General features: G+C 48.8%; 3 protein-coding genes and 1 long non-coding RNA gene across 7 annotated transcripts; 3 read left to right on the top strand and 1 right to left on the bottom strand.

The window, feature by feature from the left end:
• The first annotated feature begins 3,184 nt into the window (after positions 1-3,184).
• LOC111169874 (uncharacterized) lies at positions 3,185-7,761 on the top strand. Its single transcript, XR_002643301.2, has 2 exons — positions 3,185-4,357; positions 7,406-7,761. It is a non-coding gene; the product is annotated as an uncharacterized LOC111169874 (long non-coding RNA).
• A 1,174-nt stretch (positions 7,762-8,935) lies between these two features.
• Positions 8,936-18,689, top strand: ARL10 (ARF like GTPase 10). Of its 3 annotated transcripts, XR_002643295.3 has the most exons (5): positions 8,936-9,186; positions 9,810-10,011; positions 12,887-13,062; positions 15,167-15,513; positions 15,946-18,686. XR_002643295.3 is itself a non-coding variant. In XM_089909694.1 (4 exons), exons 1-4 carry the CDS (start codon positions 9,004-9,006, stop codon positions 15,338-15,340), a joined length of 828 nt encoding a protein of 275 aa, XP_089765820.1. In that variant the 5' UTR covers positions 8,936-9,003; the 3' UTR covers positions 15,341-18,689. The 3 variants fall into 3 exon arrangements, 2 of the variants coding, with proteins under 2 accessions (XP_089765820.1, XP_022420035.2); XM_089909694.1 differs by having other exon boundaries at positions 9,810-10,104; positions 15,167-18,689; XM_022564327.3 differs by having other exon boundaries at positions 15,167-18,686.
• Positions 18,690-20,545: 1,856 nt separating this feature from the next.
• On the bottom strand, positions 20,546-25,082 carry LOC111169823 (nucleolar protein 16). Of its 2 annotated transcripts, XM_022564330.3 has the most exons (6): positions 24,657-25,082; positions 24,458-24,566; positions 23,580-23,688; positions 23,209-23,278; positions 21,574-21,680; positions 20,546-20,820 (listed from the first exon to the last, which is right to left on the bottom strand). In XM_022564330.3, the coding sequence occupies exons 1-6, from the start codon at positions 24,688-24,690 to the stop codon at positions 20,677-20,679; spliced, it is 573 nt and encodes a 190-aa protein (XP_022420038.1). In that variant the 5' UTR covers positions 24,691-25,082; the 3' UTR covers positions 20,546-20,676. The 2 variants fall into 2 exon arrangements, with proteins under 2 accessions (XP_022420038.1, XP_022420040.1); XM_022564332.3 differs by lacking the exon at positions 23,580-23,688.
• LOC149749847 (HIG1 domain family member 2A) lies at positions 24,996-25,970 on the top strand. The gene is made up of 2 exons (XM_089909695.1): positions 24,996-25,199; positions 25,553-25,970. The coding sequence occupies exons 1-2, from the start codon at positions 25,046-25,048 to the stop codon at positions 25,717-25,719; spliced, it is 321 nt and encodes a 106-aa protein (XP_089765821.1). The 5' UTR covers positions 24,996-25,045; the 3' UTR covers positions 25,720-25,970.
• Positions 25,971-26,573: the final 603 nt, after the last annotated feature.

The following is a 26,573-nucleotide window of genomic DNA, read 5'->3' on the forward strand; positions in this document are numbered from 1 at the left end:
GCTTCCTCACATGACAGCACTCTCTGTGGGAAGGGAGAAAATTACTTCCTAGAAGGCTAGCAGTCTTCTACCTACAACCCCTGGGCCAGAACTGAGCCAGATGCTCACCCCTACACTAAAACTGATCAACAGGAACTGGAAGGCTCCAATCATCTTAGTTTTAAGTCATGACTCCTCCCAAGGCTGAGCACATACCAAATAAATAAAGTTGGGATTCTGTTAGCAAGAAAAACAGAGGGATGGCTCTGTTGGATAGGCCACCAACAGTGTCTGCACAATCATTATCCTCATTTTACAGTTGAAGAAACAGGTTCAAAGAGGTTATGTGGCATGATGAAGGTCAGAGTGGGTCCGGAAATTGAGCCCAGATCCTTCTGATACCACTATGCTGTGCCCTGTTCAGGTCTTGCTGACTCTAAGACCAGTTTTCTTTGCATGTAACAATGGTTCCCAACTAGGGGTCCCTATAGCCCCTACAGAGAGTTGGGGAGAGGAGGGAACTTCCTGGGTATTTATTTCCAGTGTAAAAAAATTAATAAAGAGAAACCTTAATTAAATAGTCAAGAGACCAGAAGCAGGGGGCTCTCACACTCTGTGATGATGATAACAGAGCCCAAAAGGAATAAGAAAGATTCCTCTTGGGCTTCCCTGGTGGCGCAGTGGTTGAGAGTCCGCCTGCCGATGCAGGGGACACGGGTTCGTGCCCTGTTCCGGGAAGATCCCACATGCCGCGGAGCGGCTGGGCCCGTGAGCCATGGCCGCTGAGCCTGCGCGTCCAGAGGCTGTGCTCCACAACGGGAAAGGCCACAACAGTGAGAGGCCCGCATACTGCAAAAAAAAAGAAAGATTCCTCTTCCTTCCTGACAAGGACTCATCCAGTGAAAAGCCATGGACTCTTTGTTTACTGTAGCCCTCCCAGCTTCCTTTTCCCCTTTATAAAAGAGTTCTCCTTCCCTTGCCATGCAAGGACTTGCACATGGCTTCCCACAATTGCAGGCCCCAAATTGCAATTCTCTGCTCATCTTGAATAAACCCACCTTGGCTGGAGAAATATCTGGCAGTCTTTTTATTTTAGGTCAACATTTTGGTGGCCCATATGGGGGCCAGAGATGATCCCTGCTGGTTCGAGGACTGGTGAGCAAACAGATGCAGCACCACAATTGAGCCCACTGTCGCTCACTGCTTTTCTCACCAGCCCTGGTCTTTCTCCTGGATCAAGCTCACACTCTCTTTGCCTTTGAAGCTCTCCAGGCTTTTGGGGGGATCTACTTAAAGCTTTCGTCTTTCTGGTTAAGGTCTTGTGCTGTATGCGAGTACTTTTTTCACACCTTGGTCTGATTTTTGAGATCAGAACGTTTCAATTGAAGCTGGCTGAGAAGCTGTGGGCCCATTCCTATGGGAACAAGAGCTGCTTCACTGAAACTGTGCCAGTTCAGCTGTCAGCCCATTCCTTAGGAATAGGGGCTATTCTCTAGAAACTGACTGAGAAAGTCTTTGGCCTGGCTTCTCTGGGACCAACCTGTTTCCTTAGAATTGGATGGTATCAGCTTTCAAGTTGTTTGAGCTGTTTGAAAATTGTTTTTACTCTAGAGAAAAACCTGTAAGAAATAGGATATCAGTTACCTAAATAGTTTGAGGGTGTCCTCCCTATAGTGACTCTGAATGATTTTATGTTTAAAAACTGCATCATTCTTCATGCACATTTCAACAAATGGACCAACCCAACCAAAGGCAATTTAGAATATCAAAGGCCATTTGGAGGAACTTTCGAAATCCACAAACTTAATTTCATTAAAACCAAATTGGACTAAAATGGCTCAAAAATTTTCCAGAACTGAGTTGTATGCCTATTTCAATTGGTACTTTGAGGATTCCCAATGTTATCAGGAGTCTAAAATTGCCTCTCTGAAAAATAAGATTTTAAGATTAAGTACGGCAAATGAAGAAAAACAAAATGGCTCCCAAAGCCTTGGACTCTTCTTCCTTGGCTTCTTTGTCTCCCATTCTGCCTCTGACACCATCTTATCTCTCTCTCCCTTGGTTCTTCATGTTCAGGCCCTGTTCCCAGCGCCATCTTCCTCCTTCCCTTCTATACCACCTACACCTCCTCTATACTCTCGAGTCCCCCATGCTAAATCTCTCACCAAACTTGTCCTTTTTTCTGAAACTCTCCCTACCCCCTTTTCCTCTGAACCTTTAAAATTAAAGGTTCAGAGGAAAATCTGTCCCTTTAAAATTAAGCCTCCTGAGGACCCAGAGAAAAACCCTTAATTTCTTATATTCCCTGGATTAAAATTAAACTGCAAGCCATAGTTAAAAGATTTTCCCAAAGTAACTGAAGGTCCTCCCGGATTTGCTGAGGAATTTAAAAGTATAGTCATTCAAACTTATGAACCTGGTTTCTCCAACTTATATCAGCTAGTTAATATGCTTGTCAGTGGCCCAGCCTTAGATAAAAACCCCTAATTGGGAAAATCATGAAAGGGCTCTAGAATTACAACTGGGAGAGCAGCCCACTAATTGATTATATGATCAGGCTTGTTCAATTGCTAGGTGACTTCACTGAGCAATTTCTAGGGCTTTTCCAAAGCCTATTGATTGAGACAAAATTCAAGCTTGCCCACAAAAATCTGATGAACCTGTTCATGACTATTACAGTCAACTTCAGATTATTTTTTAAGAAAATTCTCATCTTCCTTCAGATGTTGATTCCCCATGCGTAACTTTTAACTCTGTTTATTAGTGGGCTGAACCAGGACCTTTCCCTTCTAATATAAAGGACCAGGATGAACTGGGAAATTATGTCCACTCTAGATTTAGGTAGTCTGGCAAACCAGCTCTCACGCTGTAGGTGAGTCACCACCAAAATTCTTAATCTTCAACTCCAAAAATGAAGTCCCCTAAATAAAATCAACACCCTCCCAGTTTCTGCTATTACTGCAAAGAGCCAGGACATGGAAAAGAGATTGTTACAGACTCAAGCACTTCAGGCACCATTATCCCTCTAACCAGCTTTTCCAACTTCTTCCCAATTCTCACTGACAGGGCTCCAAGGAACTACGGGGCCGCTTCCCAATCCTCCCTCTTAATCAGCTTGGAGAAACACTCCTCCAGATTTGGGATGGGTCTCTTCTCATCCTAACTGACACTGCAGCCACGGTCTCGGTGCTCAACCCCACTACTATAAAGCAGCCCCTGCCTCGGAGTACTAATACAGTTCCAACAGTGGGATCTCTAATGAACCTCAAGCGCTTCCTGTCCCTGAACCTATTCTTTTTTGTCTAGACCCTTTGAAAGATATACATGCCTTTCTCCTCAGTCCCTCCACCTCATCCATTTATTAGGCCAAGACTTCTTATAGAAGTATCACACCAGGGACTTCCCTGGCGGTCCAGTGGTTAGGACTCCATGCTTCCACTGCAGGGGGAATGGGTTCTATCCCTGGTCTGGGTCCTGAATGCTGTGTGGTGTGGCCAAGAAATAAAAAAAGTATCATGCCAGAATTTCTTTCTCCCCAAAAAAGGAAATAATTCTAGAATTTGACAGTAGTCATCAAAGTCACCCACCAGGTGAATTAAATGATCCTTTGACATCTTTTATTTGTTCCATCTCTGACAGTATTAGAGCTTATTCTAGAAACACAGATCATTTGTGCCTATTGAATCAGCTACCATCCCCCTTCTGGGCAAAATCTCCAACTGATGTTGGCAAAATTCATAGCGTACCTCCCATCAAGATTCATATAGACCCCTCAAAACTTCTCCCCAGAATTAGTTAACACCCTATAAGAAGTTCTTCAGGGCATAAGACCCATAACAGTTACAAGGCTCAAGGCCTCATTATCCCTTGTAGTAGCCCTGTAACACTCCCATTTTACCAGTGAGAAAACCTAAGGGTCAAGGGTGGAGGTTTGTGCTGCACCTCAGAGCAACAAACAACACTGTTATCTCTCCACACCCTGTTGTTCCTAATCCATGTATGTTGCTAACATCCATTCCCACCAGATGTAAATTTTTTACTGTAATTGATTTATGCAGTGCATTCTTTAGTATTCTTGTTGATGAAGCTACCTACCTACCTTTTTGCCTTCACTTGGGAAGAAAAACAATTCACCTGGACAGTGATGTCTCAAGGTTCTACTTGAGACATTACTTCTTATTTCTTGCAAATCCCAGAAGCTGATCTGGATGATATAAAGTCCCCTAGAGGTTCTACTTTGTTGCAATATGTAGATGATTTATTTCTTTTCTCTCTTTCTCAAGGTTTCTCACAGAAAGACAGCATCGACTTGCTAAAGCTTTTAGCCTCAAAGGGACCGAAGTTCACCAAAGAAAAATTGCAGTTTGCCCGAACCCAGGTTTGATATTTAGGATATCTGATATCAGAACAAGGGCTACACTCAGATTCAGATAGACTTCATGGTGTCCTAAGTTTCCTAAAACCCAAAACTAAGTGCCCACTGGGAGGTTTTCTTGGGCTAGTTGGCTATTGCCAAAACTGGATTTCAAATTTCTTATGGCCAAACCTCTGTAATATTTTACTAAACAATAACAACCTGGACCCAATTTTATGAGAACCAGACAACATAGTTTCCAAGGCCTTAAAGGAGAGTTTGATGAACCCACTTGCTCTTGGACATTGCAATTATCAGTATGATAAAAGTATGATAAAATTATCAGTATGATAAAAGTATGATAAAATGAGTGGACCTAGGTTCCAACAACTGTAAAGGGGGATCTAGGATATTTAAAGCATGGTTTTGCAATCCTTTTTGTTTATGAAAAGGAAAAGAATGCCCTGGGGATATTCACCCAAAAACATGGGACCACCATTGATGCTTAGGGTATTATAGCCAGCAACTGGACCCTGTGGCATGGGGACACCCTCCTTGCCTTAGAGCCATTATGGCCACTGCCCTCTTGGTTAAGAGCACCAAGAAAATTATTGTGGGATCCCCTTTAACCATCTTTGTACCTCATGCAGTAGAAGCCTTCCTGAGTTCTCATCACACTCAACATTTCTCAGTCAGCTGCCTCACCTCCTATGAAGGCCTTTTGTTAACTGCTCCTCACATAACTCTATTATGCTCTAATAACTTTTAACCCTGCTACTCTTCTCTCCTCCAATACATATGAGAGGCTTCAGAGCCAAACTCTTGAGTTTTGCTTCTTTTTCAGATGAAAAGTATGATAAAATGAGTGGACCTAGGTTCCAGCAACTGTAAAGGGGGATCTAGGATATTTAAAGAAGCATGGTTTTGCAATCACACAGACCTGATACAAACCCCAGTTGCATCATTTATTGACTCTGTGGTCTTGGGGAAGTCACTTCCTCTCTCCAGGCTTCAGTTTTCTCTTTTAGGAGATGGAGATAAGCTGACAAGTTGGCAGATAGCACAAGCCAGCCCCAGGTCAGGGGGATACCCAGGAGTCACAGGGAAGTTGGCAGATCAGAGAAACTAGCCCTGTGGCTACCAGAAGAGGGCCGGGCTGGGGTGTGGACAATGGCAGCCCAGAGCAGAATAGGACACAGCCCCATCAGAGTTTTCTGATAGACACACACTTTCTTCTTCCCCACCTTGTCCGGGGCAGACCTTGGCCAGCCCTATAGCTGTCACCATACTATTACTGCAGGCTGAGAAGGCACTGGCTGGGTGGGGTGGCTTACAGCCTCTGGGTGAGGAGGGAAGTCAAAAACAAGTACAAGGCAGTGAACTGGCCTGTACCTTAGCTTCTCTTCCACCACTCCTCTCCGCCCTCCTGATACCTTAGGCACTAGGTTATGGCAACCATGGGTGGCAGCTTCTAGTAAGAGTCCTACCTGGATAGAGAGAGGTACAGGGAGGTACTTCAGGGATGCAGATGTCTGCTCAGGACAGTATAAACCAGGAGGTATAGACTGTACACGAGTCTCCTTCTCAACTCACCAGGAAAAGTTCAAGCTATACTTGGGCTTTGCCCCCTCCCCCAGGCACTCAGTCCTGGCCCCAAAGAAATAGGAGCTCACAGGGGCAGAAAAGAGACAGCTGAGGGACACACACCCATCAAGAGAAAGACAACATACAGGGCAACCATAACCAGACACAGCAGAGTTCATGGACTAGGCAGGACAGGAAATGAAATACCCATTTTAAGTATTATTCTAAAAAGGAAAAGAGAGGATTGGGGAAATATGAAGGAGGAACAAGAAGTCATACAGAAGAACCAACTATAGAGTCAGACATGAAAAATGTCATAGATGAAATAAAGACCTCAAAGTCTGGGGTGAATAGCAGAGTGGATATAGCCAAAGAAAGACCAAATAAGCAAGTATTGATATTAAGATCAGGTTGAGAAAATCTCCTAAAAAGCATGAAGAAGGTATAGATATTTTACATGGTACCTCAGTACACACACACACACACACACACACACACCCTTAAAACAAAAGTTTCATGAGAGGGTGTTATTGTCCACTGTATTCCATATATATATATATATATGTATAAAACATATATATGATATAAATTGATTTCACAATTCACTAATGGTCTTAAACTACAGTTTGAAACACAGGACTGGAGTCATACTCTTAGGCTCTCTTGCTAAGCATTACTTCTCTCCAGAGGAATGACTTCTTTGAATGGGGAGTTTGGGAGAAGACAGTAGGTATGCTCAACCCAGCTGCTTCTGGGCTCTTCTGCCCTGCCCATCTGTAGAGATGGTGGATCAGGATGCTCTCTGACTGCTCGGGAGGGGCCTGGCCCTGTAAGGTTTCTAGACAGTTTCTGTTCTCACTTCAGTGCCTACCCCTTTCTGATTATTTGGTGCCTCTGCCATACTGGCTGTTAATATTCTTAGTACAAAACTCCTGCCCTTGCGTGATGAGTTGAGTCACTGATCTGGTGGATAGTCCATCTGTTTCAGGAGAAAGTATCAGCAAGACTATTTCGGCCCCATGTCTAAGCCACTTTCTCCAATTCAGCATTTATTGACAACAAAGATGACATTTTTCTCTCCATTTGAACATCTTCTTTGTCTTCTCCATTAGTTCTAAACTTGCGGAGCAGAAGCATTCTTTATAAACCTGCTGTTATGGACCAAATGGTGGTATCCCCCCAAAATACATTATGTTGATGCCCTAGTCCCCAGTGTAATAGCAATGATAGTATTTGGAGGTGGTGCTCTTGGGAGGTAATTAAATTTAAATGAGGTCAAGAGGGTGGGGCCCCACTATGGGATTAGCGTCCACATAAGAGGAAGAGAGAGCAGAGCTCACTCTCTCTGCCATGTGAGTACACAGTGAGAAGGTGGCTGCCTGCAAGTCAAGAGGGCACTAGCTGGGAACTGAATCTGCTGATACCTTGATCTTGGACTTCCTAGCCTCCAGAACTGTGAGAACTAAATTCTTATTGTTTTTCACCCAGTCTGTGGTATTTTGTTATGACAGCCCAAGAAGATTAAAACATCTGCTAAGATTTAACAGTGTTGGGGCTTCCCTGGTGGTGCAGTGGTTAAGAATCCGCCTGCCAATGCAGGGGATATGGGTTCGAGCCCTGGTCCGAGAAGATCCCACATGCCGCGGAGCAACTAAGCTCGTGCACCACAACTACTGAGCCTGCGTGCCTAGAGCCTGTGCTCTGCAACAAGAGAAGCCACTGTAATGAGAAGCCCGCGCACTGCAAAGAAGAGTAGCCGCTACTCGCCACAACTAGAGAAAGCCCGTGTGCAGCAACAAAGACCCAATGCAGCCAAAAATAAAATTAAAAAAAAAAAAAAAAAAGGGCTTCTCTGGTGGTGCAGTGGATGAGAGTCCGCCTGGCGATGCAGGGGACATGGGTTCACGCCCCGATCCGGGAAGGTCCCACATGCCGCGGAGCGGCTGGGCCCGTGAGCCATGGCCGCTGAGCCTGCGCGTCCGGAGGCTGTGCCCCGCAACGGGAGAGGCCACAACAGTGAGAGGTCTGCGTACTGAAAGAAAAAAAAAAGATTTAACGGTGTTAAATGGTGCCAGGAGGTCAAGCAAGATAAGAACTAAGATGCCACTAAGGGATTTACCAACAAGGGGTTTGTTAGAGACCCTGGTGAGAACAGCTTCTCTGGGTGGGTGGGTCAAAGAATAGGAAATGCAGGGCTAAAATGGAAAGGAGAGGTAGCAACCAGAGTCAGAGGAAACAGGAGAGATCTGAGCATACCGGGGGATGACTAGAAAAAAGCCCAGAGTCCTCCCTGTTGTATAAGATGGCTTGAGGTGGTTTACAGTAAAAATATACCCATTCTCCTCACAGGGTCCTCCTCTTAAGTACCCAGGCCCGTTTCTCCTGCTTTTCCTCCTTGTGTTACATCTGGAAACTTTGGCAGTCACTGGGGGTCACGGAGGACAAAGTGGTCAGGTCTAAACAGACTCCTGGACCTGCCTCCTTCATCAGGATGCCAAGAGACCACAAGAGAGCAGAACCCCTGGGAACCAGGCAGCAGCCAAGGCAGGGAAGGGCGTACTAACAGTCGTGGACCTGGGTTCCAGTCCTGTTTCTGCACTCCATAACCTGCCATCCCATAGAATTCCTTTCCGAGATCTTGAGGGATGCAGGAAACAGATCGCCAGGGTTTGACCGCAGGCTTCACCAAAGCACTACGGTGTGGCCTGGGCCTCGGTTTTCCCTTCTAAGAGGCACTGTTTTAAGGGGAAACCTAGAACAGCTGTGAGCTAACCCCTTGGCACACAGCAAGTGCTCGGTAGAGGCCAGTATCACCGCCTCTTGTTCTGCCCAGGCACAGCCTCTCGCTCCACATCGCACCTTGCAGAGTGGGCAGGAGGTCCCCGCGCTCCGGCCAGCGACCCCACTCCAGCCGCCAGGGCGCGGGCGGCCTGTCGCGACAGCGGCGGTGCATTGTGGGGCTTGTAGTGCGGGTCTCTGTTGGGTGGGTGGGTGGGCGCGGCCGAGGCAGTTCGCAGCGGGGCCATCTTCGGCAGGCCGGCTGGCTCGGCCTGTGCAGCCGGTACCCGCGCCCCTCGCCCGGCCCGATGGCGCCGCGGCCGCTAAGCCCGTTGGTGCTGGCGCTGGGTGGCGCGGCGGCCGTGCTCGGTTCGGTGATCTTCATCCTCTGGAAGACCTACTTCGGCCGCGGACGGGAGCGGCGCTGGGACGGAGGCGAAGCCTGGTGGGGCACGGAGCCTGCCCGCCTTCCGGAGTGGGACGAATGGGATGTGAGTACCTGGAGGGGTTCTGCGCCTCCGCGCGCGCAGCCGAGGGGTGTGACCGCCGCGCTGCGGGGCGGGAGTTTGACGCCGCAGGCCTCGCGCGGGTGGACGCGCGTCGGGCGGCCGGGAGTCCCGGAACCGAGGAACGGGTGGGCGTTTGGGGGAGTGTGCTATGATGCGCCGCCGTAGGCCTAGGGCTTCCTCCGGGCAGCCGGAGCCTGGCGGGCCCGCGCCGGGCCCAGCCCGCGCCCGCCCGGCGCCTGCGCAGTGCGCGCGGGCCGGGGGATGCCGGGAGAGGCCCTCCGCCCCCTCACCCAGCCCGCGCGGTTCATTTGCGCGTTACCCCGACTCGGTTGTTCCTTTCGCTGTGGGGTGTTGGGGATTGTCAGTCTGAGGAGGCTGACGCTCCGCGAGGGGTAGGAATTTGCCCGAGGTCACTCAGGAAAAACCTGAAGAACGGGTCTTGAGACTCAGGACTCCATAGGCCCCGCTAGTCCCTTTGCAGCAGAGCGGGCCTGGCTGCCCCTTTAACGGCGGCAGGGCGGGGATGGGCGCTTTGGGCCTTCGGTCTTCTATGGGGAAGGGTCAGGCGGGAGGGTGCCAACCGCAGCCTGACCCGTACCCCACAGCCCGAGGACGAAGCGGACGAGGAGCCGGCGTTGGAGGAGTTGGAGCAGCGCGAGGTGCTGGTGCTGGGGCTGGATGGCTCTGGGAAGAGCACGTTCCTGCGCGTGCTGGCCGGGAAGCCACCGCTGGAAGGCCACATCCCCACCTGGGGCTTCAACTCCGTGCGGCTGCCCACCAAGAACTTCGAGGTGGACCTGCTGGAGAGTGAGCAGACCCTCCCTCCGTGTCTCCCGCTGTCTCCCCATCATTTCAGCTGGACCCAAGCTGTGGCTTTTTATCTAAGCAGGACACGCCCCTGTAGAAAGTCCTTCCCACGCTTCCCTGCGACACAGGATATAGTCCAAGCTCTGTACTCTGGCTTGGTCGACCCCTGTCCCTCACCCTTACTGCAGCCTACATGCCTAACACTGAGATACTAACATCTAAAGTTTCCAGTATGCCAAGCCCTTGACAGACATCACTTAAAAAACCCTCCCAACAACTCCATAAAACCGGCAACAGTTACCACCTTCATTATATGTGAGGAAAGGAGGCCCAGAAAAATAATTTTTTTTTAATTTATCGAGGCCCAGTAAAATAATTTATCCAAGCGCACGCAGCTTGCCGGTCAGCTAATGCAGACTATCTGGCTCTGGGCTCTCGATGTTAAGCACCATTTGCAGTGCTTGTTTCTGAAGGGTGCTTGCTGTTTTCTTTCTAATCTTCTGTGCTTTGCATGCACACTGTTCCCCCAGTCCGGAAAGCCCTTCTTCCCTTGTTAAACTGCTGTTCATCCTTCAAGATTTAAGTCAAACATGATATCCCTCTGAAGCCTTCTCTGACCCCTATAGGCTAGATTAAGAGCTCCTCCTGCTGCAGTGTTTGCCACATACCACCCTGTGTCCCTGACTAGGCATCTGGGGCACCGATAAATCCGATCCAGCTCTGGCCTCTAGGGCCCAGCCCTAATCAGGTACCTGGGAGAGCTTGTTGAGTGAGTGATCAGAGAGGGTCTGAGCATCCTCCTGCCCTCAGTGTTAGGCCTCTTGGGGATCCCAGGAGAGGATGGGAGAGAGGGTATTGAGAGCGCAGCAGTACTTAACCACCTGTGTCCAGCCACAGACTCAGTGGGGATGGACAGGTAGCCTTCCTGCCAGCCAAAGGACTCAGACCATAAAGACTAGGTGGGTTTAGTTAAGTCCTAAAGTGGTGGGATGGGACTCTGAGGACCTGGCTTTTGGCCTGAATGGGTCCAGTTCCTCTGGTCTCAGGGCCTTGCCTGCTAGCCTGCCCTGGCTACATCTTTTCTCCCTGACTGTAGCAAATGTTGACATTCACCTGAGATTTAGTCCTTTCAACAAGCTTTCCCTGTCTCCATCTCTTGTGCCAGGGACACAAAATTCAAGTGGGGGTTCTGCACTTAAGGCCCATTCTGTCTGGCAGAGACAGTATCCCCCTCCCTTCACCTTGGAAGAAGGGGTTTGGTGTTTTCATGTTACCCAGGGGTCTGCCCTGTTAACATCCCAGGCTCAGTAAGGTCACCCAACCTGGATTCAAACCCAGATCTCCCATTCAAGTCCTGGGGCTTTCCCCTCCCACAGCACACACTTCACTGTGGTCTCCTACAGTGCCTGGCCTGCAGCCCCAGCTGAGAGTGAGCACTTTGTGCATTTTTGACGACTTTTGCCTTCCCCACACCTCCTATATCCATTTTATTAGCTAGTTCTGTCAGCTTTATCCTCCAGTCGAGTCTGCGTCTGTTCACTTCTCCCCACCTCCATCTCTGCCTAATTGGTCCAAGCCATGGTCACCTGTCAGGACTACAACAGTCTCCTTGCTGGTCTTCCTGCTTCTACTTCTGTCCTCAATGTTGGCCATAGGTATCTTTAAGAAACCCGTATCAGATCATGTCATTCTTGCTTAAAATGCTTAAGGGGCTCCCCACAGACTCACTGTGGCTTTACAGGCCCTGTGTGGTCCAGCCCTGGGCAGCCTTGCTGGTCATGGCTTCCTCCTCTCCCCTTCTGGCGGCGCCTCAGCCTTCTGTTTCTCGAACACATGGATCTTGCTCTGCTTCTCTCTGCCTCATCTCATGACTAGCTCCTTCTCGTCATCCCAGACTCAGCTCACATGCTGCCTCCTTAGACCACCTTCCCAGACCAACCAGTCCAAAGCCACCAGCACATACAACCACCTCACCCCACCCCTTTCACTTTTTCTGTTTTACTTCCTTCCTTTGTGGAATGTGTTTATGTGTTACTGCTGTGTTGTTTCTGGTTACGGAGGGAGCTCCTTGAGAGCAGGGCCCCTGCCTGCCTTGCTCACCTCTGTATCTCCAGCACCCAGATCAGTGCTTGGCACCTAGTAAGCACTCAGTATATACTTGTTGAGTGCCTGCTATGTGCCAGGCATTGTGCTGAGGGCTTTGGGGGGATCCAGAGATAAATAGCTCTAACTCTCAAAGAGCTTAGAGCCCACAAGTGTCAGAAGTATAACCAGAAACACTAGGATGCAGGATGACCAGTGGGGACTTTGCAGAGGGACAGAGGGGAATAGGAATAACCCAGGTTGGGGGTGCTACTTGGGCAGCCACTTGGTGACACTATTGAGTATGGTGTTTCCAAGGAAAGAAAATGGGGCGACTAGACTGAACAAGAGAAGCCAAATGGAGAATGGATGTGCACAGGCAGGGCAGGGAGTCCTGGCTGCTGACCACAGCTGCCACTGACCCAGGAGGAAGCTAGGATTTGGGAGGAGGCAAGGCAGCCCAGGAGAAAGAACCAGAGTACTATTTATTGAGCATATAGTATACACCAGTCCTGTGAAAGGTGCATTGCATGTGGTACCTTTGGGTCTTGCTGCAACCTGTTAGGTAAGTTCAGTGAGGAGGAGACTGATGCTCGGAGGTAGCGACCTGCACAGGGCGACCTAGCTGTCAGAGCTGGAGCTAAACCCAGGTCTGATTGGCTCTGGAACCTGTGGACTTAACCTTGCTCCTGGCCAGTGGAGCCTTGGAAGGCAGGAAGTGGGGTGGGGTCAGGCTATATGTAGAGAGCCAGGGCCCAGGGAGGCTCTGAGCTGGCCCCTGGCCTCTCCTCAGTCGGTGGCAGCCAGAATCTGCGTTTCTACTGGAAGGAGTTTGTGAATGAAGTGGACGTGCTGGTGTTCATGGTGGACTCGGCTGACCGGCTGCGGATGCCCTGGGCCCGACAGGAGCTGCACAAGCTGCTGGACAAGGACCCTGACCTGCCTGTCGTCATCGTGGCCAACAAGCAGGTGAGGGCCATGGGAGGCTGGCTCAGGCCAGGCGGGCTTGGTCCACAGATGCCTGGGCAGGGGCAGGGAGCACTGGAGAGGTATTCGGGCCCAGGCCCATGACCTGCAACGCTTAGCTGAGAAACTGTCCCCCACCTCTGCTACCTGTACTCTTTTCCCATTCCTAATCCTCATCCTCTCTCTGCCTTCCTCTTTGCCTGTCATTTGTCATCCTAGAGAAATGAGAAAAATTATTATTAAGTGTCCACTATTTCCCAGGTGTGGTTTCAAATAACATTTCATATTATGCTTCTGTTCACCCTACAAGATATGGGATACTCTTTCCATTTTACAGATGGGGAATCTGAAGCTCAGAGAAATTTTGTACACCTTGAAAATAGTAAAATTGGAATGTCTTAACTCCAAAACCTGCACCTTTTCCACTCTTCTATGTCCATATGATTTCTGACTCTAGATCAGAGAGCTATAGCTAGGAAGTAATAAGAAGTTGAACAGATTAAATAAGAAGAAGAACTAACATTTATTGTGTGCTTACAGCATGCTAAGCACCTGGTAATCGTGACCTCACTTCAGCCTTACAAAAACCCCACTATAGGCCTTGCTGTTAGCCCAAAGTTACAGCTGGTATGTGGCAAAGCCAGGAGTTGAGCTTAGATCTTCCTCAAAGTTCCTGCTCTTCACTCTACCTCTCCTGGCCCAGCAACTCCCGGCATCACACACTTAAGATGCCATTCTCTGCCACAGTATAGAGTCCTGTCATATTTCATGTGGCCTGTGCCCATGGTCCTGATAGCTGTGGGGCATGTTTCCAGCCTGGCTTGGAGAGAGGCTGTCCATTTTTGACCTCAGGTTCCCTCTGCCTATCAGGAAATACTTGACCGTCATTTATAAATAGGGTAACCATATGTCCTGGTCTGCCTGGGACAGCCCCCATTTATGCCTGTTGCTCTGGTATAACTATTAATACTACCTACTTTGAGTCTCTGAAGTACCCCAGTTTGACATGGGGAGGGGGAAGGGTAAGCTGGGACAAAGTGAGAGAGTAGCAGTGACATATATACACTACCAAATGTAAAATAGCTAGTGGGAAGCAGCTGCATAGCACAGGGAGATCAGCTTGGTGCTCGGTGCTTTGTGACCGCCTAGAGGGGTCAAATGTAAAATAGCTAGTGGGAAGCAGCTGCATAGCACAGGGAGATCAGTTCAGTGCTTTGTGTCCACCTAGAGGGGTGGGATAGGGAGGGTGAGAGGGAGATGCAAGAGGGAGGGGATATGGGGATATATGTATATGTATAGCTGATTCACTTTGTTATAAAGCAGAAACTAACACAACATTGTAAAGCAATTAGACTCCAATAAAGACGTTAAAATAAATAAATTAATTAATTAATTAAAATAAAAAGAAGTACCCCAGTTTGGACAGTGAATCACATCATCATCTTGTATATAAACTATAATTTATAGTGATTTTGAACCTGAGGTCCCAGCACTCTTATGAATTGCTCCAAGAAGAATCATTTTAATCTTGGGCTAGGCTTGAAATTAAAATGTACCATCACCAGCCATGTTGTGTAGTGGCTTCTTTTTCTTGTCACTGGGTCTCTAGAAGTCTAGGGAAGGTAAGGCCCTTGTCTGGAAGTGACCCTACTGTAAGATCTCTCTCTCCACCATTAAGTTTAGGAAACTGAGCTAGGATTCCTATAAAGGTTATAAACTTGGTCATCAAGCCAACCTGAGTTTGAAACCTGGCTCTGCCACTTATCACTGTTTCGTTGGCTAAATGACTTCACCTCCCTGAGCTTATTTCCTCATCAGTTAAGTGCGGACTGTGAGAATGAAGTAAGATTAAGTGCCTATCACAATGCCTGACTTAGAGGAAGTGCTCTTTCTTAGCACAGTGGCTGTGGGTAAGAATGACGGGGTGGAAAGAGATTGATACCAAGAAAGTCAGAGATGAGGAAGAGAGTTTAGACCAAGTGGCCGTGAGAGAACTTAGGCCCCAGTGTTCCCCCAGGGAGCCGAAGAACAGTTTATTTCATAGATGACAAGGGTGGGTTGTTGGGAAACACTGTCAGTCCCGCCTGACATCTCTGTTTCATCCCAGGACCTGAGCGAGGCCATGAGTGTGGTGGAGCTGCAGCAGGAGCTGGGCCTTCAGGCTGTCGATAACCAGCGGGAGGTCTTCCTCTTGGCAGCCAGCATTGCCCCTGCAGGAGCCGGCTTTGAAAATCCTGGCACCGTGCACATCTGGAGACTGCTCCTGGAGCTTCTCTCCTAGGCTGGTACCCACCTGCTCACCAGCCAGCCCTGGGACCCCAGTTCTGCTCCTCCTGCTTCTTCATCCCCAGCCGGGGCCTGGGGCACAGGCTATGTGGCAGCACTTCCCTTCTCCCCTCCTCGCCCTCTCAAGAGCAGGGCCTGGGCAAGGCCAGGAACCATATGGAAGCCTTGGTGAGCTAGCCATGAGGCTGAAGCAGGGAGATGGGTGAGGCTGAGGGTGGGAGAGAATGGTGTCTTGCCCATTCTGGGCTGGGAGTGAATCCCACTTTCACCAGGGAAGGCAGCCTCGTCCTCTGACCTGTACAGTGAGCTGCTCAGCAGGCTTAGTTCTCCCCGCCCTATAGGTCCCAGTGGTTGAGGACCATTGTAGGTGTCCGAAGTATGCCCAGTCTAGACCATTCCCTCCTGGTGACTTCACACCCCTCTAATGTGGGCAGGTTCTGGGCAGTACGCTGTGAGCTCAGACCCCCACTCCTGCATTATCCTCCAACCCCAGCTGGCTCATGGCCTTGTGCAATCCCTCCCTCTCTGGCCCCAGGGCCATCCTTTTTAAAGAGAAGTGATTTCTATGTTTTTTTTCTAACTTGGAGATGTATTTCCCAGCCATGAAGATAAGAAGCTCAAGGACGAACCTAGAGATCCTAGCAAGGAGCTTTCTGAAACCTCCCTGCTTCCCCGAGGTTGAGGCCTGGCCCACCAGCCTCTTGACTACAGAGTAAGTGGTATTCACCTGCTAATCAGAAAAATTGAAAGCTTCCCCCAGCCCCCCACCCCACCAAAATCTGGAGACAGAAGCTGCTGCTCTTACACTAACTGTGCCAATGCCCATGTTTACATAAGTCTGGGGAAGGAAGGAGCCTGCCTGTGTCCCTGGGAAGAAGACTGTCAGTGGAGCGGGACGTTGCCCTCCAAACTGCATTTATTTATTTATTTATTTATTTACAAAAGGAACAGGCCAAAGTTTAGGCTCTGTTTCTAGGTGCTGTTATTAAAACCCCCAGATGATTGTCATGGAAAATTTGGATATTTGAGGAAAATAACTGGAATCATGAATGACAGTGTGGTAAGCTACATGTGTCAGTGGAGACAGAGCTCGTACTCCCCTGACCCTCTGTGGCTGTAATTGATGTCATAATACTTCACGATGATCCATATGAACTTGAACTCTACCACTTGGCCCAGTAGTCAAAGGGACACAAAGTCTGTGTAGGTAACATGACTCTGGGAGAGGCAATTTCATCATAGTTACCCAAATAAAAAGAAATGAGACTCAGCAGACCAACCAACAGGGTAGCCTTGGGTACATCACTCAGCCTTTCTAGACCTGCTGATTGCCCAGCTAAAGCAAAGTTGGACGGAATTTCTGCTGTCCTCTCCAGTACACATTCCACGATTCTCCTGTTTCCAGTGATCAGCCAGTTTAAGGACTGTCTCTGGATTGACACTTCTCTTTAGTGCAGACAAAAGGAGTCTTTTGTCTGTCAGGGGCCACTGAACTGTCATCTCCACAAATGGGCCTTTTTTTCAAGGAGATATCCAACTCAGTTTGCTTTTTAATTGAGAATAGAGATTATGTGCCTTTGTTTCATTTGACCGGTGCAAAAGGGGCAGGCCAGGAAGGTGGGCTGTAGATGTCTCAGAATAGAATCACTTTCTTTGAAATTCTGATTAACTTTCTGCTTTAAGAAGTGATTTGACTGATTTTATTTTAAATATTTCGGGAATGACTTGGGTTTTAGAGTAGACTTTGAAGCTCTGCTGACACTTTTCATTTCGCCATTAGAAGGTTGAGAGACTTTACTTCTCTGTTCTATGAACTCCACCTTGTCCTCTAGTACTTAAAAGTTACCTTTGGAGCCAGCATTGTTGAGGGGGGCACCCTTTTCTACTAATTAAGATCTGCCTTTGGTCTAATGAGTATCACTATGTAGTAAGGTTTTTAAAGTCCCCACTGTGGGGAGGTGAACTTGACTAGAGTTTAACTATATGTACTTTAGCAACTTTCAAAGACCACTCTCAGAACTGACAGGTCCCAGTGGCACACCAGAAGACACCACTGAGGAGCACTGAAGGTCCCTGGTACTTGCACAGAGTGTATAGACATTCTTTTGGCCTGTGGCTGTGCCTCACGTGTGGAGCTGCTGGCCTGCCCTGGCTGGGTGGCAAACAGTACTCATCTGCTCCAGTTCCTACCAGGACCAGATTGGGCAAAGTGGGGGAGAGGCCTTTCTTAGGAACAGCTAACTGCCTGGCCTTGTGGTGCTCTTACCTAGTTGTTCCTGAATGTGACTTTGGTTCTGGAGCCCAGATAACTGCTTTAGGGAACCAGTCATTACCTGGAGCTGTTCATCTCAAAGTGAGGTTCCTGACTAGTCTGGGTGACGCTGTGTTCCCCCTACTGCCCTGACTCTACCTGAGCTTGGGAATAGGGAGTGAATGGTTGGGCAGCTCTCATATTCTAATGAAGACAATACAGTGCCCACTTCACATGGGAAGGAAGTTTCTGCACCTACTTGCTGGTTGAACCTGTGCCTGGATCACTTACCCTGGCTCTAGGGGCTTCTGTTCTTAAGAGTTATTTAAATGAAACCATGGCTTCTGACCTGCTGCTATCCCTCTGAAGAGAGGCCAGCCTGGCCCAGAGCTTGGACATGTGGATGGTCTAGGCAAGAGGGATCCTGAGGCTGCTGGGACCATCACCTTGGACTGGCCGCCTATTCTAAGAAGCCTCCTCTGGCACTTCTTGGCGCCCAGAACTGCCCGTTGCAAGCTTGCACTGACACATTGGTATCCAGCTGTAAAGACTGGGGAGGAGGTGAAGTTGGTCCATCCTGGCCTCCCGATCCTCCACAGAGAAATGCTAATGAAAAATCTCACAACTCTAGCCTGTCTGTCTGAGTGAAACCCCAGGTTCTCCAAAATAATGTTTCCACTTGCCTTTGGGAAAGAAACATTTTTTTCTTATGCTAGTTTAGTATCAACTGCCAGCATCTCGAACCAGCTGCTAAAACTCGCCTGTGGTGTCCATCGTCGTCCTCATCCTGCCCCAGACCTCAGACCTGGGCAGTCTGAGCAGTCTGCCTCTCATCTTTGCTATGTGCTCCCACATCCTCTAAGTCCTTTCTAGTAACTGAGAAGGGGCACCTCCAAGTTTTCCTGCTGCCTCCAGGAGGTGGGCCTATTAAGGGACAAGGGGAAGATTGCCATCAAAGATGTGAAGTAAAGGAGCCTTGCTGTCCCAGCCCATGCCCTGTGAACACGGACCCACGAACTGCATAAAACGGAGTGTTGGTGGCTGTTTAAGGTATACAATAAACGCAAAAAATTTGGATATGGTTTCACGTAAATTCTGATTTTGAGGAACGTGTGCTTGCTGCTTATAGTTCCAGTGAGGGGCAGCTATGGAGGGTGGTCCCAGAACACTTCCTGTGACACAACGTGTCAAACAGCAAGTTCCAGTTCCCTGGCTCTTCAGTCCACATGGGGGTGGGGGGGTTAAGGAACATCAGCTTTGGCCTAATTCAGTACTTTTGGGGAGGAACCCAAACCCTTTCTTGGGAGGAGTTCTAGCTGTCGGGGCCAGAGCTAGGCGTGGAAATGGGAGCGAGAACATCTTTTGAGTGCCTCCATGCCAGAGGTCAGAATGCAGGCGGCGCCATTCCACAAGCATTCCCCCAGTACCTGCCTTGGGCTGGGCTCTGGGATTCCCAGACAAGGTACATGCACTCAAGCCCAGTCTGGTAGAGAATGTCAGCCAGACTAAAAGGTAGTTATGACTGTGATAGGCACTGCTACAGGAAGTCTGGGGCATGGGAACTCCAGCCTGGGGGCAGAGGAAAGTGGTATGGAAGACTTCCTAAAGTTGGCACCTGAACTGGGTGAAGAAACAAGGTTAAGGGCCCAGCCTAGTTAAAGGCCTGAATTTGGAATGCTGTGAAGGGCAGAAGTTAGGAGACCAAATCACAAAGGCCCCCAGGAGCTCTGCTGCAGACTCAAATCATAAAGGCTGTGCTTGAGGTGTTCACAATGGCCAGTCACTGCTGGAGTCTAGCAGGCCGGATCTGATGGGAGGTGGTTTCTGTCTAGTTTCCAGCCTGCCTTAATGGTGTGGGACAGGTGGGCTGCCTTTAGGGTCCAAAGAGAAGGTCAGCAAGAGAAAGCCTAGGCTTAGTCATCGTGCAGACTTGACTTCAAACCCCACGTTAATGCCTCTCAAGCCTGTTTCTTTACCTGCAAGACGAGGATCCCACACAACCTAACAGGGTTTTATGTGAAATGTTCTATGTAAAAACATAAGCACTTCTTTTCAAGAGCAGTGAGGAGAGACAAATTTTACGTGCTTTAAGGAGAAAGATTAAGAACAGGTTTTCTGTATTATTAATAGCTGAGGATAACGTATCAAGACAAGAAAATGCCCAGCACCCACCCCACACTTTGTCTGTGATCCTGCTACATACCAGCCGTGCCACCGAATTAGGCAGGCCTGGCCCCAGGGAATGGCCATGCAGTGTGTAGCCCAGTGCTTGGCACACAGCACAGTGGTATTCAGCAGTCCCCAGACGGTCTCAGAAAGCAAGTTTGGGGGCCTCAGACTCCCTTCAGGAAAGACAAGTAGCAAAGGCAAGGTCACTTGAAGACAGACCAGGAAGCAGCTATACAGCTCCTTACCCTCTGGCCCTTGAGCCACAGCTGGCCTCAGACCAGGGCCATGGAGAACCGTTCCACCAGCCCCCAGCCTGGGGTGAGGCAAGCACTGGAAGCCCCTCCCAAGCAGCCCAGGGTTCCCAGCAGGCTTCTGTAGAAGCGTTAGTGGAACTGCTATGCAGGAGACCAAGGCAGAGAGCAGTGGAACCAGAACAGGGGAGAAGAGGAGGGAGGCTGTGCCTAGAAAGGCATGTGAATATGGAGCAAAAAGGGCTGAATGGCCTCTTTACCTTGGCTGAGTAGGTTTTTGCAGAGGCAGCCCCAGGGCTTGGCTGGGAGGGGCAAATACAAAACCATCAGAGAAGTAAAATACTGTATTTTATTGTACACAGACTATATTCAAACAAACCACCCACTCTGAAAACAGCAGGTTCTGGCTTTTCCCAGAGACTCCAGAAGAACATAAATTGAAGCCTCTGGGAGACAGTGTCTTCCCCAAAGGGAAGTGTGAGAGAGATTTTGTGTGTGTGTGTGTGTGTGTGTGTGTGTGTGTATGTGTGCGCTGTAACCTTTTGATTCCATGGGGTTTGGCTAGACTCATCTGTAGCCGCACACCTCTCCTTGCCTTAAACCCTGGCTCAGCTTCTCTGGTCCAGGAGGAAGCCTCAACCTGGGGCAGGTGTAAACCAGTCACTCAACCTCCATCTTATTCTTTTGCAACGAATCGACAAAGGCTTGCCACTCCGCTGGGTAAAAACGCTTATAGACGTTGATCTTATTCCGAATCTGTTTCGGGGTATCTTGATAGTAATTCTTCTCATCCCGGGCCATAGCCTAAGAAGGGAGAAGGGCCACTTGAAGAAGGCTGGACAGGCAAGGTTCAAATCCTAGCCCTGAGTTGGGCAAGCTACTTCCCATCCCTGAGGTTCAGATTCCTCACCTTAAAAGCCAGAGTGTATGTGGGGAAATGCCCTCAGGGACTAGGCAGGAACTGGGACCAACTGAGTAGCTCATTCTCCATCCATCGCCAACTGATCCCACCTGGGCACGGGGGTCCAATGTACCCAGATCTTTCAATTTTTAGGAGAAGCCAAAAATAAGAACTTTTATTTGAAACCTCCGATAATTAAAATGGCAACTACAGTTAACCCTTGAACAACACAGATGTGAACTGCATGGGTTGACTTATACACGGATATTTTTCAGTAGTAAATACTACAGCACTACATGGTCCATGGTTGGTTGAATCCCTAGATGCGAGGAACCGCAGACCTGGAGGACCAACTGTAAATATAGACAGATTAACTCTCAAGTTGTTCAAGGGTCACCTGTAGTTCAAGTTGATTAATAAAAATACCATGCAAGCAAAACATATTAATGAGTGTGATATGAACCACAGGCCACTCAGTCTATCCAATTATAAGCATTCTGTCAATGGCATCCATTTCTTAGGTTCTCTCTTTCCTCTCTGTTTCCATTCAGTCTCAGGAAACAGGCAATAGCCAAGCATATCAGACCCTGAATGGTCCAGGGTACCTTCCCAAAGGGCCCCAAGTGGTTCCTCCTGCCAGGCCTAAGCCCACTCACCTTATAGTCCTCCCCATGGTTCTCCACCATGTAGCAAACATAGTCAATGAGATCCCGAGATAGCGTATTTCCTTTCTTTTCTGGAAGGCTGGCTTCTGCCTCCAGGTCTGGGTTGAGAGAAGCCGAGAGACAGGGAATGAGGCTTTGCTTCCTGCACAAGTTGAGCTGCTCAGTCAATCCCAAGCCACAAGAGTTGCTACACCAACCATCGGATGAGCTTTTCCATCTGCAAATTCAGTGCTAGAAACTTCTTTTTAGCCCCTCAGGTCCCAGGCTCTGTCTATGGCACAAGCATCTATCAGTATAGCAATGAACTGAAAGGCAAGTCACCGCTCTTTGGGCCTCAGATGGGTGAAAGAAAGGCACCAAACTAAAAATCTCTACTTAATGCCAGGTCCTGGGAACAGAGATGAAGATGCAGTGCCTGTCCACAGGACAGGGCTCCCTTCCAGCTCTAAAACTCTCTGAGAACCTCTTGAAGAGTTAATAACAATACGTGAAATGGAAAGGTGTGAATAAATGAGAACTCGAGCTGTAAGAACTAGGGCCTGAGGCACCTCTCTACTCCTTTGTGTATCTACTACTTTGTGAGGGGAAAAGCCAAGCTCCAATAATGGCCTCACACCTAAAATAGCTAGGTAAATACTCCCCCATTCCTCATCTATGAAGGGAGAAAAATAGCTACCTCATGGAAATGAGGTAGTCAAATCTTATCCGGGGTCAGGTGCTAAAATTGCTTATAGTCAAAATTATCTTTAACTTGGTTGCCATGGGTTGCGGGCGGGGGGGGGGTGGAGAACAGGGCATTATTGTTTCATGAGTAAAGAGTTTCAGTCGTGCAAGATGAAAGTTCTGGAGTTCTGTTGCAAGACGATGTGAATATACTTAACACTAATGAGCTATACATTTTAAAATGATTAAGATGGTAAATTTTATGTGCTTTTTAACCACAATTAAATTTTGTTTTAATTAAAGAATTAAAAGTAAAACTTTTTAAGATTAGCTTTGACTACAGAGAGTACACACGAGTTTGTATATACAGTCCTGTGCAGTCAGTAACTTACAAGAATCATTAAAATAGACTACAGACAGGAACTCACAGAATTCTGTATCAAATGTCTGGTCATTCAGATACTTTAAACTTTAGGAGAACTGTTAAAAACCACAGACAGGAAAGAGGAAGGATGGGTAGAATATTCCAGAGTATTCCTGCTTCCCTGCAGAATTTACCCTCTTCTGTTTTAATATTCAGTCTCTATAGCCTTAATATACATAAAATTGGATTTATCATTGGAAAGATTACATGGTGGAATCTTTAAAAAGATCTGTTCATCCTTAATCTCATAAGAAGCTGAATGTATGCCTGAGACTTACCGTTTTCTCTTCTATCCTCTCAGGCACTAGTTACATCCTCCCTGAACATCTCTGACCTCCCTTCACACACTGGAGCTTAGCCAGTAGACTGAAAATGTCTCAGCCGGGACACAGTCCTAACTCTGCAAGCTGAGCCCTAGAACAGCTCACTTTTTCCCTCTGAACCTCAGTTTCTCTATCTGTGAAATGAGAACATCTGAGGGTCCTTTCCAGCTCTAACTGAGCAGGATGGTGACCTAGAGGAATGTGGCCCACACCCACCATTGAGCACATAGGGCTTCCGCATGAGCTCCTTAGGCCCCTCCTCCACGTCCACTTCCAGGGCCTTTACCTGCAGAGAACACAGACCATGAGATTAGGAGACACAGGAAAAGATCCTGGATGAGGGGAAATTCTAAAGGCTCCTGCCCGTCCCAACACAACTGCATTACCCACAAGGATCCCTCCACAAAGGCAAGAATAGATGACAAAAAGAACTAATGCCCTCCCTGGAAGCTTCGTGGTTCCCAAGAGGCTCAAGTAAGCAATTCATCTTTCTGTGCCTAACTATAAAATGGGCATAATACCGCTTGCCTGCCTCACTTAACTGTGCGGTTAGCAAATGAAACAATGCACGTGAAAGCACTTTATACTTTACAGTGAGGGAGAGATGTCAGACATCTTCTCTTATGCAGAAGAGCAAGCTGACGGTGCTTGGCTATAGCTTCATAATTGTTCAAGAAACAGCAGCACCAGTTTCTTCTGGCATGAAGGGATAAAAAGAAACATGTCTGAAGGCAATGGGACAAATCCAATCAGCAAGCCCGTTCATTAGGCTGACTATTTATTGAGGACTAGTCACATCCTAAGCAGCACAGGATTTAGTAGTGAATGGAACACAGATTCTTGTCCCCAGGAGATTATGTTGGCGGAAAGAGGCACAGACAATAAGCAAATATACAAATATACCATCAAGTATTTACAACTGCCAATGAATTAAAATAAAGCAGGAAAGAAGTTACTGAGTGAAAAGGGCTGCTATTTTTGAAAGCGGGTCCAGAAAAAGAATTATTCCGGAGAAATTAGCCCTGGGAAAAACTACCCCTTGGGAAGCCTCAGACCAAGGACGACTGGATAACTGAGGAAAGGTGTAAGGAACAGTAAGTAAAGATTCCAAACTCCTTATTAGAAAAGTTAAGGGCAGAAAAAGATAAACTCTGAAAAATATGGCTGAGATGCCAAGGGACCCAAACAGTTTAATTTCAGAGGAAAAAAAGTAAGTGCAGAAGGAAAGGGGAAGTTCCAACCCAGGTCCAATGTGTGCTGGGGGAGGGAATATGAAGGGACCCTCAACCCCAGTCAGTACAGCCTGGCCGAGTTGGCTGTGGGGAAGTCGCAAACCCAGGAAGGGCGTGAGGGAGGTAATAATAAACAGGATTAAGTTCTGAAACCCAGCTAAGTATGGCGGGAGTGGGGGGCGGGGGGGAGCTGGAGGTGGAGGGCAAGGGCCTGGACCCTACCACGTCACTACCTTTCTCTTAAGAAGGGGCACTGCCCTGTTGGGGTCCATAGCCAAACCCATATCGGCCAGGTTCTGCCGCACCGATTTGGTCTGGTCCCAGGCATGTCGGATGTGGGAGCTACGGGAAAAGAGAGGGCGATCGCGTAACCATCATCTCGCCGGCTGTCCCGCCCGAGGCCCCCTGCCTCCTGAACCTTGGTCCCCTCACCATTCGATCCGCGGCGCTGCCTTCCGTCGAGCATTCCGGTTCAGACGCTTCCGGTTAACATTATAACCGAACTTCTGCCTCCGGGTCTTCCCCTTGGCTTTAGGCATCGCACTGACCCCAGCACGGGTAACTCAGACTCGGTGCCTCTCACTCCAAGTACCTCGTGTAGCGACTCCTTCCGGCTAGTGATCGCGTGGTTTCGCAGGCTTTGGGGAAATGTAGTCCTCCACGCAGCAACAGCAGACTGATTACTACGACTCCCAGAGTGCCATGAGGGATTACACCTGCGTACAACACTGAGCAAAGTCCTTTTCCCCGCCCTCTTTGATGACCTCATCAGGAGGAGGGGTTTAGCGTCCGGATTTTCTTCTACTGCTGTAGCCTAAAACATGGCGACTCCTGGCCCCGTCACTCCGGAGGCACCCTTTGAGCCATCGCAGCCCCCAGTCATTGAGGGCTTTAGCCCCAGTGTATACAGCACTTCGGAAAGCTTCAAGGAAAAGTTTCTTCGCAAGACCCGCGAGAACCCAATGGTACCCATAGGTAAGCAAGCGGGCGCTCAAGGTACTGTAGACCAAGAAGACAGTGATGTAGAGGGGAATGAAATCGGGGAGGACCGGGGACGCCAGGGGGGACTGGAATGAGAGTGGACCAGAGATGTAGCGAAGGGGCCGGGCGGTGAGGGGCCGGGCGGTGATTGGAGCAGGAGCTGGACGGGATTGGGGCGCTGAGATGGGGCCGATTCTGACACGGAGGACCACCGCTTTGGCCAGCCCCTCCCACCTCAGCTCCACCCCATACACCCCTCTCCTCGGCTGCTGTTTAGAGATTTTGAACCTGGGGGCAGGAGCCCAAAGCGGGGAGGGTGCTTCCCACCTGCTTTGTCGCCTCTTCAGGCTGCCTGGGCACAGCGGCCGCCCTTACCTACGGCCTCTACTGCTTCCACCGGGGTCAGAGCCAGCGCTCCCAGCTCATGATGCGCACCCGAATCGCCGCCCAGGGCTTCACGGTCGTAGCCATCTTGATGGGTCTGGCTGCATCCACTATGAAATCTCGACCCTGAGTCGGTGGCCTGCCCTTGAAAGCTCCGCGGAGATCGTTCCCAGCTCCAGGAGAAACCACCGGTCCTGCCACTGGCATTATTCCCTCATCTCCCCTGACAAGCCCCTGTATCAGTGGGGGCAGAAGTGGCCAATTGTGTAACCGACAGATTTTTTTCAGGAATCTCAGGTTCGGTTCAGTTTGAGTGTTGCATACTTCTAGTTGTGCTGCACCTTCACCACTCCCTACTTAATAAACTCTGATCCACTTGTAGTTTGGTGAATTCATTCCCAGTCTCACCCCCATGCCTTTTGGTCTTTGGTTTTAGGAGAAAACAGACTAAAGACTGCAGGGGCTCTTAGAATTCCAATAGTCTACTGATTCTCAAACTTTCCTGGTAACAATCACCCTGGGGTACTTATTAAAAGTAGAGAGTCTCTACAGTGATGTTATATGGAAAAAAAACCAAAAAACTGAGCTTTCCAACAGTTTTTAAACTTTCAGTAGAAAACCTTCCTTCATATGAGGCCTGCCATGGTTCTGTCAGAGGCAGGGGGCTCTGCCTTCCACTTCTGCTCCTGACCCCAATCCCACCTCCTGAGAGCACCTAAGGCTCCACTGATCTAGATCATCTCAGCTTGGTTCTTGATGCATTTTATGGACCAGGAAACTGAGGCTTAGAGAAGCAGCATGGTGTAACAGAAAGAGCATAAAGCATAATCCCCAAAGCTTGCCAGTGGTTTGTGGCAGCACCTAGTGTTTTATGGCTAAGGAAGAAAGGAGGCTGGGGACCTGAGCAACCTCTAGAAGAGAGGCAACTCATGAGTTTCTCATTCATGTAAAGTCTCAAACAGGTGTTCCTGGTCTGCAGTCATC

The sequence above is a fragment of the Delphinapterus leucas genome, chromosome 3 (assembly GCF_059928025.1).
Source record: "Delphinapterus leucas isolate spDelLeu-1000000601 "Yukka" chromosome 3, BTC_Dleu_Yukka2, whole genome shotgun sequence".
NCBI classification, from domain to species: Eukaryota; Metazoa; Chordata; class Mammalia; order Artiodactyla; family Monodontidae; genus Delphinapterus; species Delphinapterus leucas.